Source organism: Halichoerus grypus, chromosome 11 (genome assembly GCF_964656455.1).
Source record: "Halichoerus grypus chromosome 11, mHalGry1.hap1.1, whole genome shotgun sequence".
Taxonomy (NCBI): Eukaryota; Metazoa; Chordata; class Mammalia; order Carnivora; family Phocidae; genus Halichoerus; species Halichoerus grypus.
Genome location: NC_135722.1, coordinates 55,124,589 through 55,141,138, shown reverse-complemented (window position 1 = coordinate 55,141,138; position 16,550 = coordinate 55,124,589). Strand labels below are relative to the sequence as shown.

Below are 16,550 nucleotides of genomic sequence, written 5' to 3'. Positions count from 1 at the left end.
AAGATGATCGCTACAGAAATCAATGTCAAAGTACTACCTAGGTATTATAAGTACAGAACTAAAACTATCCAGTGAAATATAAACAAGCTTTATTTATTTTTATAACTCATTCTGTCTATATTCACAGTTTTTCTATTGTCGCTTACACATATGCCTACATGTGATATAAGAGATTATAGGCAGCACCACTGGTATAAATGTACTGCAGTATCTTACTGCATTTCACAGTATGCTTTATATGCATATTTTAAATTATATGAGTTAATAAAATCTTCCATATGTGCTCAACCAAACTGAAAAAAAGTGTTGATATTAAAACAACTATGGAAATCATTTATAATGTGACTGAGGAGAAAAAACAAATCATACTAATATTAAAATTACACGAAGTTTTTTACTGATAGAAGCATCATCAGAAATGAATGACATTTGAAAAATAAACAATTTTTCATGAAATTATCAGATTATATGGAACATTTCTGCTGCCCATACTAATCTTAATTATAACATTAAATTTTTTATTAAGAAAGGAAATGGATTTAATAGAAGATCAACTAAAATCATTTAAGAATAATCCTCATTCAAGATACTGTAAATCTGTTCATAGTAATTCCCCAGTGTGCAGGAAAGTCAGAGAAAACTAACACCTACTGTAGGATAATACAAGAGATCAGGTCCAGGAAGCTGGATCTGAAGTCAAAGAAAATGCTTAATGTGGCTTAGGATATGATAGGGAGGAGATACTGGAAGGAAGTCAGAGAGTGAACATTTGGAAAACAGCTGAAGTGACCTTAACTGCGCCATATCAAGAGCACAAAACAGTCACTTATTTCTTTAAAAGCTCTTATTTTTTCCAATGTCAAACTGCTCATTCCTGAGAAAGAATCCCACTATCCTGCGAAAGGAAAGTCTCCTTTTCACTGAGCGGAGCTTACCTTTCCTCTACCAGATCAGAGTAGAGCGCATCCATTTAAGTGGTTCCCCCCCAAGCAATAATATTTAACCTTCAGTTATACTACAAATGGATGCACACCACTTACCTAGAAGGGGAAAAGCAACCTCTGTCCCCTCATCAGTGCGTTCTGAAAAGGATAAGTAAGGGAAGAAATCATAGGTCTTTTCCTCTGTTTACCATTTGACAATCTAGTCTATCCCCAGAGGTTAATACTGATTGCCCCAACATACTGCCCTCTGCTTTCTTTGGCTTTCTGCTAAAGATCTCTAAAGAAAGATGCTAGATGGCTTTCCATAGTCTCTAACTAGATTTTCCCCTCTGGCAATTTTAACCCATTAATCTTTTAAAAATATCTCTTAAAATGATACCAAAGAATTCCTTTTCTGCTTTGGTATTTTCTACATCCTTTAAATATTTGTAACTTCATATTCTCTTTTAATCACTGCTTAAGAAAACTTAAGACAGGTGTTCTTGACATACTGCCTCATAAGTCATTTCTCCTAACCCCTAATTATTCATATTACTATCCTCTGAACTATTTCAAATCTCAAGGTAATGAAGTGTCCAAACCAGAAAGCAGTATTCCAGGTGTGGTCTCACCAGAATATGAGAGGAAGAATCTATTATCCTTCCTGCTCCACTTTTCTATTTATGCCATCCAAAAATCTCATTAGTGTTTTACTGCCAGACCACATTTTAAACAAATACCTAATTTGCTTTCCACCAGAACTCCTAAGTATTTACATGGATTTCAAGTTTTCCACATTTTTTTCTTTATGTTAAAAAAGTATTGGGTTTTATACCTTCTTTCTCCCTTGACCCACCTCCCCTCCCCCAAAACTAAAAAAACTCAGATGCCTCAAAATACTTCTTCTTATATAAAAGGTATTTTATCCTCTCTACAACTGTCACCCTGTATTCACAGACATCATATATGGCCAACTTGCAATTCTTTATTATTTGCAATTTGCAATAACCAATTGATTTTTTCCCCCTCATCATTAAAGATAGGGTAAGTCCCAAGCACAATGTGAATTTGCTCTCAGAGCAAATTGGAAAAGATCTAGAAATATAAAACCTATATTCTCCCCCAAACAACCATCCCATCAAATCCAGAAAGGTAGCTCTCCTACCTTAATACTACTTTTTAAAGGACACCTACCAGTAGTGATGTATTCAGCAACTAGTTCTGACTCTACCACAGCAATGGATGGACTCTCAGGAGAATGTCTCTTTTCCTGGGTCATCTGAATAGGCACTGCCATCTGACTCAAGTCAATAGTGGGTTGTCTTGGTTTAGATTCCAATTTTTCCTTTACTGCATAAAAAAGTCAGGGGAAAAGTTAACTTTTATTACAAACAAGTATCAAAACCAGAGTTGTCCATGGGAATAATGAGCCAGACCTCTGTGGTGCCACACTGGCCATGACTAAGGAGACAGTGAATTGAAGAGAAAAAAGCAGACTGCTATGTATGGTTGTAGAATGCACAATTTGTGCAACCATACCGAGCAGCCTAGCAAGAAGAACTCATATGCATACAGACTAAAATTCCCCCCTACTATGACTAGGCCAAACAATCTGTTTCCCTTGTACACACTCCTCTTAGAACATTTCCTTTACCCTTCTTCAAGGTAGTCCCTGGTATCCTCGAGTTCAACCTGAAAACAAAGGGTGAATAAGCAGTATACACCATGATTTGCTCTAGGGCATATCTACCCAGAATAGTACAATACAATGACCGGTTTAATTTGATCTATTAAAAATTCAAGATAATCTCCAAAGAAATCTACCAAGTCTTCAACAACTCTTGAAGAATAAAAAATTTCAGTGTTAGGAAAAAACAACCTCTCTGTTCTACAAAAATGTTTTATGGAATGGTCTGAAAACAAGAATGGGTTCCATGGATAAATATACTTTCTATCTTATCATTTTTCTAAAAAATCTGCTCATTCGGTTTCCACCCTCTATAGGACATTAATGGAAATGGCTGAGTATGTCAAAGACAAGGAGCTGAGGAAGTGCCTAAGGGCAAAAACAACACCAATAGAAAGATTAACCGAAGATATTAAATGCTAGTATTCTTTGGCTAGAGTAAAGTGGATGTTACAACAAATAGTTACCAGTAATTAAGTCCACCGAAAGATCATTCAGATCATTCCTACGAAGTACAATATGACAAAATCAAGCTAATGATTTAAACAAAGAAAGCAAAACAAAACCAAAATAATATCACAGTCACCCCACAAGTAAAGAGGACACTGATTTAGGAATCAAAAGACATGGAGTCTCACTCTGCCACCAGCCAATTGGGTAAACTCTCTGGATCTCAGTTTATTTATGCATAAAATGAAAGGGCTGGATGAGATCATTGCTAAGGTCCCTTAAGTACCCTAACAATCTTTGACTTATTGTGTAACAGGAAAGTCAGTATAACTGACACAGGTTTTGCCTAGAGTTTACTGAAGATATTTAAGTAACCAGAAATACTGACAGGATCTTGTTAAATGAGGATGGCTTTGCACGGAAGCTCAAGTGGTTAAATTATACAATGAAATATAAAGAAAAAACAAATGAGAATGCTAGCAAGGGCCATTAATGGTGTTTCATGTCCACAAAACCGCCCACCAATATCAAGGAGGATGGCAGGGACCCTGCAATCTGCCTCCTACTATTCTTACATACAATTAGCAGCTATACTGCATCTATCCTTGTGCCTAGAAATGATAGAAACTACTGCCTTCTGGTGACACGAGGCTACAGGATTGCCCTTTTAAGCAGGAGACAGAAAAGAAAGAGTTCTGTCCTTTTTTCTCCCTGACTAGTCTATTCTTCAGTACTCCTGGGCACATCTTATTGAACTGACAAGTAAACAGACTGCGGCAACGATTATAGACCAGTCCAGAGGGGGGAAATGTGCTCAAATAATAACAAAGAAAATATAACAGTGGTAGTATTTTAGCACAACCCATCTCTAGAGAAAACATGCTTCATTCAATTGAGCATGTGAATTCATACCTGTTGTCTGTTGGAGTTCTAATAGAGCTTTGATTGTTGAAGTAGCTGATTGTGATTCACTGGATACATCCTGATAAATTATGGTGGGGCTAGTCTCCATTGCAATCTCATGTTCTGACCAATCCTGACGCCGGGAAGCAATTACATGAACTACAGGCTGGGAATCTGTTTTATATTAGTTAAAAAAAAAAAACCCTATAAACAAAGTTTCTCTTAAAAAAAAAACAATTTGTTTTTTTTTTTTAATCTTTGTATTTACTGTAAACTTCATGCTTTATCTCCCCAAGAAGACCGTAAGCCCCCAGAGGGCATAATATCTTTTGTGTCTGTATTTACTTACTCATTCACTCGTATACACTGATTCAACAAACTAGGCACCTATATGCAAGAGTCTGTATTGGCATTGAGGATATAAAGGAGCTTACGGAATAACAAAGGATGCTCAAGAAGCACACAATCTGGTTGGGGAGACAGACATGTAAAAAGACAAATTACAATTCAATGTGATAACTGCTATAATAAATAGGTGTGCATTTGTGTAAGTAGATGCATGCTTGTGTATAAGAAGAACAAAATGCTGTAGGAAGTCTTTTTTTCCCCAATGCACCTGAAAATGTGTTCTGTATTACAACCTGAGCATCTAGTCAACACTTACTGGATGGCTGAAATACTGAAAAGAAATCCTGTCCACCAACAACAAGAATGGATAGATGATCTAGAAGCAGGATGATAAAACAGGACACATATAACATTTGGAGTTCAAAGTCTTAGGTTGCAGCCCCAGCTCTATCAATTACTTGCAAGTTGAGTCTTTGAGTTTTAGTGTCATTATTTCTAAAATGACAATGATAAAATTACCTCTCTACCTCACAGATTTCTGAGGATATAATGAAATAATATATGTAAGAAAGCTCCAGAAACTATGAAGGACAGTAGAAATGTTATTGTTGTTGTGTCCTAAAAGTTCTTGATTCTGAGACTCTTCATTAGTTTCAAAATGAATTACAGCCCTAAATTAAGGCTAATTATATTTATGCTATGAAGTTAGGCATGTAAATACTAAATGTGCATCAAAACAAGCAACAAATTTTTGAGTTTTCCATCTACAGAATAGGCAGATTGGACTAGACTATTGTTAAGTTCCTAAACTCCTTTGTCAGGATACCACACAGGACAAAAATTATGTTGGATCCCCACTCCCAAGTTTCAATTACAATGGAGGAGACACAAAATAAACATACATATAGCTTTGTGTTCTTGGGTAAAATCAAATGACTAGGGCAAACAAGACAAATACATGGAAATTAAAAGACTGCTTTGATTTGGATTAGTCAGTGAAAGCATTACAGAAGAATCAAAGAATTCATGTAGCCCCCCAAAAAACAAGAATAAATTCAACATAAGTTCAACCTTCTTTGAACCTTATATTTTTGAAAACCACAAAGTTGTCCAAAAAGGTTGGGGAGGTGAAATGACTCTTTAAAACAAACAAACAAACAAACAAAAAAACAGCCTTGCCAAAGAAAACACAACTGATATACAATAGAATTCTACATTATTGTATATTCCATATACAATGGAATTTTTAAATTACCATTAACAAACTGTATCCCCTGTTCCCCAAACACTGGGTAGAATATATGCCACACCAGGGATGTATAATTTCCATTAAACTTCTCCCCAAATTCTAGAAGATTGTGGGACACTATACTGCAATACCAAATGTCATGTGATGCATATTGCAGTTATTCTTTACTTGTTATAAGCAGACAAATAGAACTTACACTTAAGAAAACTAATTTTATTAGGAAATAATTATTTTTATAAAACCTAAGTTCTCACATTTAAGAAATTCTCCCGGTGATGTAAGTACCCTTTTGGGTAGGTGAGAGGACCCATAGGCAAAGAATGACTGCAACCCAATTCTGTAATATTCATTGAATATCCAGAAGAAAACAAGGATTGCATTTGCAGAGAGATGAGGTAGAAAGAGACTAAAAAAAGAAAACAAATTTCCACATGGGAGCACCTATCAGACATCACCCCAAATAACATCATCCTGTAGGGCTAGAGATTCTTCGCTCTTTCTGCCCATACTCAGAGAGTGGCTGCTCATCACACGGTATCACTGCAGCAACCCCAAGAGCTGTGACAAAGAATGAGAATGTGAACCTACACGCAAAAACCAATCCTTGAGTGATTTTCCTCTTTACTTTGGCTTTTATGCTTAGACCAAATAAACCCATTGCCTATTAAGTCTGATACTGAGGTCAGGATGCAACGACTAAGACATCAGGAGCTTGATCTCACAGTACCATTTGATTATGAAGTGTATATGCCTCTAGACTTCCCTCATCTGTCTTGAGAATGGTGGCCTTCTAACCCTCAGATATCTTTCCCCACAGGTCACTTAACAAATATTTACTGGACGTCTACTACACGTTAGGTACCAGAAATACACACTGTACTGTTATAAGCAAAGGCAGATCAGGCATCTCTATGGAAGAATGTCTCCTGTGACTTTACCATAAAAGGCCCATATCACACTTTCATAGTACAGTTAAGACCTCTCAGCTAGCAGGGATCTAAAAGTTCATTTAATGCTATCACCAATCCTATGCTAAAATCTTCACAATATACCCACCAATCCAGGAACTGCAACACCAGAGAACTCACTACTTTGTAAGATAGTTTCCTTCCATTTCTGCAGTTATGACAATTAGAAAATTTTCTTATATGGAATGGAAACAGGGCTTCCTGTGACTTCTACCCAATGGTTCTAGCTTCCATCCACATTTCCACAAAGACTCACTCTTTTCCCTCTTCCATGTCACAGTCCTCAAGAAAACTGACAGCTCCCAATGTCCCCAACCCAATCCTCATCTTCTCTTCTCCATAAAAAATGTCCTGTTTCCACCAACCCTCTCTCACATAAAATGACTCCCAGATGCCTTACTCATCTAAACCACCCCTTCTAAACTAACCCCAAGATGTCTATGTCCCTTCTATGATGTAATATGTACGTTCCCTCTGAACTATTGTCATAAAGCCCAAGGCCTTCATGGTATTTAACTGCCTAGACAGCATCACTCAAAATATTTCAAAGAACATTAGTTCCTCAAGATGTTCTGCAAAAGAAAGGTTCTATGGTCAAAAAAGTTGGGGAGCATTTTACATTACATACTCCACTCTTCACCTTTCACAATATATGTTAACACATAATAGCTCTGAAAAGTTCTGCAATAAGTATGTTTTGCTTAACCTGGGTTCATTCCCCACCCTCACTATGATCTACCAAAATCATAAAGCTTCTGGAAAAATCATCCCAGAAACCAATTTGTGGCCTCCTTAAAGCAATGTCTTTACAGGATGCATTTTTGTATCTGCCTCATACCTTGTTCCATCTTAAATCCCTACCCTTGGTTTTGTCTCCTTGCTCTCTTCCATTTCACTTCACATAATCTTATATTCTACCTAATCCACCTTAAACCTACTGGAAATAAACTAAATATAAATAAAGAAATCCTTAATATTTCTCTCTTTTTTAAAAATCTTGGGGTGCCTGGCTGGCTCAGTTGGTGGAGCATGTGACTCTTGATCTTAGGGTTGTGAGTTTGAGCCCCATGTTGGGTGTAGAGATTACTTAAAAATAAAATCTTAAAAAAAAAATCACAGAGTTCTTTTTAACTCTTCTTGAAAGTTTTTTGTAAGTTTGAAATTACATTAAAAGAAAAAGTTACCAAAGGTGGGGGAGGGGCAAAAACTACAAAAGAAATATAAAGGAAAAATGAACTGCTATGTAGTGCTTACATTCCCAATAGGTATGACCCTCATATACTTTGAAAGCCAGCGTGATCTTAGATTGACCAAAATCTTTATCCCTTTCTCTTTAAATCATAGCATATAAATCACTAGTTATTGTGAGAATGCACTAAGGAGCTATATAAAGATATGGGGGGAGGGGGGAAAATGCAGATTATAGAAACTGGCTTTATAATCTAGATGTACATATTCTGAATTGTTATCTTTTTCTGTATTACAGAATCTTTTTTTTTTTTTAAGATTTTATTTATTTATTTATTTGACAGAGAGAGAGAGAGACACAGCGAGAGAGGGAACACAAGCAGGGGGAGTGGGAGAGGGAGAAGCAGGCTTCCTGCCGAGCAGGGAGCCCGATGCGGGGCTCGATCCCAGGACCCTGGGACCATGACCTGAGCCAAAGGCAGATGCTTAACGACTGAGCCACCCAGGCACCCCTGTATTACAGGATATTTTTAAAATAAATAATATGTAATGATACAGGACAAATAAATGAAAATAGATGAAGCCATGTATAATAAGAGGTTGAAAAGCAGAAAACCTTCCACTCAATCACTTCCAAAAATAGCCAAACTTTTGTCCCATTCTTAGAATGAATACTTAAGATTGCCTAATGAAATGGCATGTTTGGGAAGTAATGATTGGCTTATAGCTCCCTTAGGAAAAGACTAGCAATTTCAAAAGATAACCTGAGATTATGGATATAAAAACATACACTATTCATGTCTCCCTTTTAGCATCAACTCATAAGCTAAACATTTTACCTGTCCTCTATAAAAATATTTCTCAAGGGAAAAAATGGCATGTATTATTCAAGGAACCAGAGACTTAAAAATAAAAGAGGAAAATGCAGTTGATGTGCTGAAGTAAGAATGGAATCTTTAGGTATCAAATCATTAAGAAATAAAGATCATATGAAATAGAGAATAAGCATCACTCCACTATAAAGTACAAAGACTGATTCATAATCAATATAGAATGATAAACTGAATCTTCTCAGTAAACTGATCCAGAAAATATTACTATCATTGATAATATGCTGAAGAAAACTATACATTCTCTAAAATGAGTGTCATATTGTTTGTTAAAATCAACATTTTTGGGACACCTGAGTAGCTCAGTCAGTTGGGCATCTGCCTTCGGCTCGGGTCATGATCCCAGGATCCTGGGATCGAGTCCCGCGTCAGGCTCCTTGCTCAGCGGGGAGCTTGCTTCTCCCTGTGCCTCTGCCTGCCACTCCCCCTGCTTGTGCTTGCTCTCTGTCTCTCTCTGACAAATATATAAATAAAATCTTAAAAAAAAAAAATCAACATTTTTATTTACTTTTAATTGATAAGTTTTCAAAGACCACTTCAAATGCTATCTCCTTCATGAAGCTTTCTTATCCTCTCCTCACTGGAGTGTGAATTTTTAGCCTTTGGCATTTTTGTTTGTTACTAATAAACTTATTATACTCATACTGAAGTTGTACATGTATTTTTTAATCCCCTACTCTAGATTTTTACAAGAACTATATTTTACTCAACATTCATAGGGCCTAGCACAATACTTAATATATAGTATAAATAAGTAACTGTCAAATTCAATTAATGGGCTAATCAGCAATTTGAACCATATAAGCAATCTGAACTTCCCACTAATCTGGAAAGACTCTGTTAAACAATTAGAATAATAAAAGTGCACCAGATGAAGAATCTGTATTAGAAAAGTGAAGATGCTCAGAAAGCACTCCAGAGAAAATAATGGGGAGGTGAGGAGAGGGAATGGAGTGGGTGAGGAATGATTAGGGGAAGATAAACAGCTTTGCTTATTAGATGCATCAGAGCATATAAGCAAGCCTAGGCATAAATATACCTCCCACCTGACGATAAGGGCGGTCAAGGTAACTGACAGACATGAGTACTAGATTTGTAGGTCTCAAAGCTTATGATCAAGAATTTATTTCAAGAGACTTCCTAGATGAACACCATAATCAAAACAGCACTGAGGATAAAGAGCTTCCCTACTGTGGAGTCTGGCTTCAGAGTTCCTTCCTTATAATTAGGACAATCATATAATATCATCTAAATTGGGATACCTTTGAGATGAGAGTGAAAAGGAATGCTATTAATAATTATGCTAGAACAGACACAAACCAGGACTTGTCCTCTGCAAACTGCAATGTTTGGTCACTCTACTTATAGCCCACATATGGCCCACCTCTGGCCACCCTGATTCTTTCTCAAGGTTCAAAAGTAACCATTCAAAAGATACATTCACTCTGTTGCCCACTTCTCCTACTTACCGAAAAGGAAACAAGAAGAACCACAGCACTATTCAAGTTTGGTAATCCCTACCTGCCAAAATCACCATCTATAGTTTACCAATTATTTGATGAACATATGCCATGCAGGAAAGAATGGTAAAGTCTTACTAAAAACAAAACTTCAGCTCACCGATTACATATGAAACAAAGGAAAATAAAATCAAAAGAATTGACAAATCAAAGCATACATGTTTGTTTGAAACCCCTAGGTTCAACTATTTTGGAACTAGGGCACTATGTCAGAAGTAATTACATAAATCAGAAGTAAAATGGATCTTACCTTGGGAACTTTGGGAGGACTCTGTAGAAGAGGAACTACTATCGGTATAACTCTGTGGGTCTTCTTTTCCCTCTTGAATAGATGAATTACCAGCTTCTGCCACCCTAGATGCTTGCTGTAATGTTTCTGTGACCAGCTGCCTTGTTTGTTCACTAACAACTGTGGCTTGAAATGTCACTGGTTTGGGTTTAATAAGAACCTAGAAGAAAATCAGAAATATACCCAGTTTAAATTTTAGAGCACTATTTAAAATGCTAAACTTCTAGTCATGAATATCATCTTCCTGACATGGGAAGCTGCATTCTGCACATTTCTTATGCTTTGTGCACAACATTGTTCATTAAAGACTAATTCAATCTATGAACAAATCAGAATCAAGCAACATACAACATTTTAAGTGGTATGTGCCAGACTGCAACAGCCATAATTTTGACAAGAGGCTCTCCCCATTTTTTCTTGCCTATAATGACTTCAGAAGTCATTTTACAAGCTGTAGGCTATATAGTAGAATGACAGCCACACGCTATGGACTGCAGAACAGAAAGACACAAGAAGCCTGGATTCCCGATGCCACAAGAATAGTCCAGAATTTCCTCCCTCTGAACATTCATTAACATAATAAAATAATTAACTTATTATTATTAACATAATAAAAATAAAACCCTAATTTTTGTAAGCCACTGTTCTTCAGGTTTCTTTTCATTAGCAACCAAATGAAATTCCTAATTGAGACACCTGTACAAAGTAAACATGGTTGGGACCTAAGTCATCTTTGAAAAATCCCCAGAGAAACACTGACTTAGACAACTGTTATTAGAAGCAATATGAAACATGTGGTAGATCAACTCCTGGCAAAGGTCAAAACCACACACATTAAAATAAGTGAAATGGGAGAAAGATTTCAAACTGAACCATTCCACTTCAAGATTTGAACTCTAGGAGTTGACTTCAATTGGGTGCCTAGAATATAAAAATGTTAACTGCCCACATTTAGTTTTTATTTCTCCCATATGTAAGATTCAAAACCTTTTCAGACTCTATTAAGTCACCCATTTCCAAGAATTCAAGAATGAAAACATGGGTTATACTATGATGAAGATGATGGAGCAAAGGAGAATTGTTACCAGTTGAAACTTAAAGGCAATTTGGACTTATTTCTAATCACAAAACTTATTTGTTTGATGTGTAAACTATTTCGCTATGATTCTGTGGGAACTGATTCTAAAGGCAAATTATTAAAGGTAAATTAAAACCTTTTACAAGAATTCTAGGATAACATTTCTGAACCAAAGCTGACATTATTTCCTTTGATATTCTCACAAAAACAGTTAAAGTAGGTACTTTATAAAATAAATAGTAGTCTAGCAACGTAAGATTAAATCCTGGGCCTCAATTTTCTAGGCAAATTTCCAGAAAAATTCCCTTATCTTCTATTGCTTGAAAATGAACAGGTATCTAGCTTCTCCATCATTGAGGTTTCAAGTAAAACAAATTTTTTTAAGTATATAAAGTGCTTTCAAATGCCGTATTAGCTTATAAAAAATACTTTTTTCTGAGAGATTCTAAATAACTACCACTCTCCCTCAAGCATCTACTTCCCAAGTAACAATATATGCCTTCAGCAAATTTTATTCCAAGGGTTTGCTTCCCCAATCTTTGCTCATGACATGGTGCAAATATTTAGGTATCAAAAAAAAAAAAAAAGTACTGAAGAGAGAAACACAGGTTTTGAAAACAGATGATTATGCACATTTGGTCATAACTTTTAACAATCTGATTTTTTAAAGATTATTGATCTTCTCATTCAAATTTCCAACGTGGAATTTTAGGAATTTGAAATATACCAGAGCCAAGAAAAACCACCATATCTTACAGCATACCTGCGTTTTCCCTTGCTGCCCATAAACAATTTTTGTTGGGATGATTTTAGCTGCTGGCTGAACTGTGGAACCTATTCCTTTTGGTTGAGTTACAATCATTTTGGTGATGGGTCTTGTAGCAGTGATAATAGCTGGCTTTGCTCCTGTTGGCACCGTCTGAATAGTCTTTTCTCCCTAAATTAAAGTCAGTGAATATATGAGGTTTATATGTATTTCAATGCCAAAAACTGAAAAATCACAGCGAGGTTTTACAAGGATGATGCGGAAAGGACTGTAAATTAAATAGCAAAGTACAATGTTTCCAGGTGATCAAAAATCCTAGACTTAGTTGAGATAGTCCTAAAAGTCATCTGCCCAACTTTCTGTCCAAAGAAGGCATTATTTCCTGACAAGTGAATTTAAAAAATTATCTCACATAAGAATATTTACTACACCGTCACATTCATAGAATACATACATTAAAATAGTCAGGAAATTGTAAAAGAATATATACTAAAATGTTAACAATAGCTATCTCAAAAGAGTTGGGATTATAGGTCTCCCCCCAACATTACCTTTATTTTCTAATTTACCCAAAATAGAGATTTATGTAATAAAAAATTACTGTGCATTATACCAATAGCTAAATGTATACACATAAACTAAGCTCCCCAAATACAAAATTATAAGGACATACAGCAACGTCTATGCGAAAATGCATGCGCAAGAGATGAAATCAGCAGATATTAACAAACGTTCTGAGGTTATATGGGAAAATACAAAAAACAAACAGGGCATTTCCCACATTTTATTATTAGTATGTTACTAATATCACTTTAGTTTATTAACTAGATAGCTTAAGCTCATTAACTTTTCACCATTTTTATACTTTTGTCTGCTTTATTCTCAAGTACCTTGTCATTTATAGTCAATACTTGAGCTTACTTAAATTCAGAAACTGATTTTACTAAATTATTAATTTTTAAAAGTTAAAATCCATAAAACTGAAAAGAAAAATTTTCACCTTATTAGTTTTTAACTATTAGTCATCATCATCTAAATGTGTGGCTATCCAAACTTAGCAGACAGTAAAAACAAAGCACCCAGGTGAGCTGGGAGAAGGTAATCCCTCTATGAATTTAGAGCTAAACAGGTTACAAAAATCCCAAGTTTAACTATTTGCTGTAAGGGAGATTGTTATCTAAGGGAGATATGAAGTGCCTGTCACTCATGTCATTACTTATTTTAATACAAACACACCCTTCACAGCAGCAGCTTTGGAAGGAGCTCTAGCTCATTTGCCAAGAGCCACTAGTTTGCAAACAGGCATGCCTATCTATCAAATAGCTTAATGGGCCCTGTCCAAGTATAGTGACCCATTCAAAGCCTATCAAAACCAACTAGCAGGCTATTTTTTGAAGAAGCTCTTCTGATGTATGTGTGTAGACATGCCCAGGTAACCAAGCTGTTGAGTACAGATGCATATACATATGTGTAGTCTTACGCTCTGATCTGCTTGTTTTACTAGTACTTCCTGAGTCCAATTATTGCTGTTAGATATACCTAGCAGCTAGGATTCACACACGACTCTTCAATGTATGTGACCACAGGACTCTGGGTACATGGCATCCCCTCTTACATATCAAATTCTATGAAACTATAAACCAGACTATAAAAGCATTCTGAAAAGTGGAATTCTAATCCCAGGCTTTATTTTGGCTTACCATGTGAACTCAGGCTATGTTTTCCTACATGATGAAAAGATCTAATGCCAACATTATGAAGACTGCGATACCTAGGAAGCTACTAGAGATCTACTACAATGAAGTACGGCATTTTTTTTTCTAGCAAAGTAGGGACATTACCAAGCCTAAATAGTTAAGTACCAAGAGTAACAACAATAAGAGAAAAACTACTTATTGAGGACTTCCTATGCGTCAGACGCTGTTTTAAGCACTTTTAAAACAGCTACCAGTTACTGAACAAACTCACTGGTAAAGATCACCATCCCCAACTTATAAATGAGGAAACTAAGGATGACGGAAGTTGAGTAAATTTGCCAAGGTCAAACAACTATGATACTAAGAGACAAAATCCAGGTATGTCTAACTCCAAACTTCTGCACGACTGCCTTTACAACTATCAATGAAGCGGTTGATTTTTTTTTACTAGCTCAAAGAGGTAAAAATGAAAGTAAATCCCCATCAATTAATTTTCTTCATCCCAAATATTTCTCTTTGCCCAGCCTAGTCTCGTGTCTACTGGCCAGAGGCAGGAATAAAACTGTCCTCTAACAGAGGTCCCACTGTAGTTAAGCCAGTGGAATCCTCCATCTGGACTAAGCTAAGCATCTAAACCATGGTCATAAGCAACTTAGCTATGAGCAACATGTTTTAGAAATTACTGTGAAAAATGGCATCAGTTGGTGGTGTTTTAACAGTTATTACATCACAGTAGCGGTAAATCAAACCATACAGGCCATTGTGGGGTTCTGAAGTCCTTAGGCAAATATTTGTATAGCTGGTCTTTAAAATCCTCAGTGGATTCGCTGAATCTGCAGTATAAGCTCTTACTTACTCCAGCATTTAGCAATGTTGTGACAACGTTTTTGCCCGGGAGGCCTTGAATGGTCGTTCCTTTTCCTGTTGTCTTTTGCACAACAATCACATTGGGCTTGGAAGTCATTGGGATTGTAGTGATTTTGGTAGTCGTTCCTTAGAGAAGGGGGGAGAAAAGGAGGCCTGAGTTAAGGACTAGTGATATTTGGTTATTTCTGTTTATGCTGTATATAATTAATACGTGTAGTTAATGTCATCCCGAGATGACATGAAGGTTGTCATAAGGATGAAAATGAAGGCTTGGAACAGTAAGTAGAAGTTGTCCTAGAATGAGAGAATATTAAGAATTGACTTTTACAGCAGTCATCTTCTTGGAATTTGAAAACTTGCACACCAAAATCAGAATCTAAAAATATCACAATCAGTTTCCCCATCAATATTCCTCCCCTGACTAGTTAATTGAAACAAATAAAAATCTGCATTCCACAACAAATGCTTCCCCAAACCCAGTGTTATATTTATTTGACGAGTGTGGTGGGAAAATTCTTCAAAAAAGAACATTAAAAAGAGGTAAATACTTATCAAAATTGACATAACATTAGACTCTAGAGAAAATTTATGAAAATAAGCCATTTATGTTTATGTGATTAAAAAAAACAAACACTCATAGACCAAGGCACAGATTAAACACATGCTCTTGTAATCTGCAGCACTCTGAAGAGTCTGAGGATGAAACTCCAATTTATATATTTATATAAATAAATTTATATTTTCAACAATTAAGATCTACTCGGTAGATCTACATCTGCTGATCCAAACATACTATCGTGTTCTCTTCTCCACATCCTTCCACAACCTGCTTCTCTTATACCTATCAAATTTGTACCCTATATTCTTTTGACTGCCGCAGTTGGAAATCCTAGTGCAAATCTTGCCTTGTGAAAGCCCCTTGAGCTCCAAAGGATCTTTTTGCATCCCTAATTCCTCAGTGCTTAGCACATACTGTACGGCAATTACTCAGTAATAGTTGTTCAATGAATATGTGAACAAACTCCATTTGTCACCAACATATGTCTTCTTTCAAAATGTTATCAATGTCAACTCAATAGATAGACCCTCATCTCTTTTGGCTTCCCATATTTTCTCCCTATTTCAAGTTTCTCTATCATACAAATAGCTCTCATGCTCCCGTTATATCAAACATCTTTTAAAAACCAGTTTGACCCAGAAAGTGAAATTGGTCAAAAACCTTTCCAGGGTAACTGGTTGACTCAGTCGATAGAGCATGTGACTCTTGGGGTTGTAAATTTGAGCCCTATTCTGGATGTAGAGATTACTTTAAAATAAAACCAAAAAAAACCTTCCTAATCCCTATTTTATCTAGATAGTTCTAACTTTCCCTCTTAGGTGTCACAATCCTACATGACCTGACCCTTAATCTACCAATTTGATCTTATTTGTTCCTATTCCATAATATACACAACAAGCTCTAATAATAAGTAATAACTCTAATAATAAGTAATAAGTCTAATAAGTAACTTCTTCTAATAAGTAACTTCTTCACTATGGCTTCCTATTATCTGTCACATAGAGCCCAAATTCCTCTTAGGTTTCCAGGTTCTGCCAGACTTTAATTTTCAGGATTATCCAATATATACCTCTTCTTCAGTGTGTTGGTTTCCACATTGGTCCTTGAGCCTATGAGTCCCAATGCTACTTCTATGCCTGTGATTTCCTCTGCCCATGAAAACAGGCAA

General features: G+C 36.1%; 1 protein-coding gene across 11 annotated transcripts in view; it reads right to left on the bottom strand.

Moving 5' to 3' along the window:
• EMSY (EMSY transcriptional repressor, BRCA2 interacting) overlaps positions 1-16,550 on the bottom strand; it is a 100,276-nt gene that overhangs the window by 22,515 nt on the left and 61,211 nt on the right. For 8 of the 11 annotated variants that reach the window (XM_036082839.2, XM_036082840.2, XM_036082844.2 and 5 more), the window contains 6 exons: positions 14,813-14,949; positions 12,257-12,430; positions 10,377-10,575; positions 3,973-4,137; positions 2,118-2,273; positions 1,041-1,082 (listed from right to left, as the gene is read on the bottom strand). In XM_036082839.2, the coding sequence (XP_035938732.1) occupies positions 1,041-1,082; positions 2,118-2,273; positions 3,973-4,137; positions 10,377-10,575; positions 12,257-12,430; positions 14,813-14,949 (873 nt within the window). The remainder of the gene's footprint in view (positions 1-1,040; positions 1,083-2,117; positions 2,274-3,972; positions 4,138-10,376; positions 10,576-12,256; positions 12,431-14,812; positions 14,950-16,550) is intronic. The other 3 variants (XM_036082842.2, XM_036082846.2, XM_036082845.2) reach the window with 2 other exon arrangements.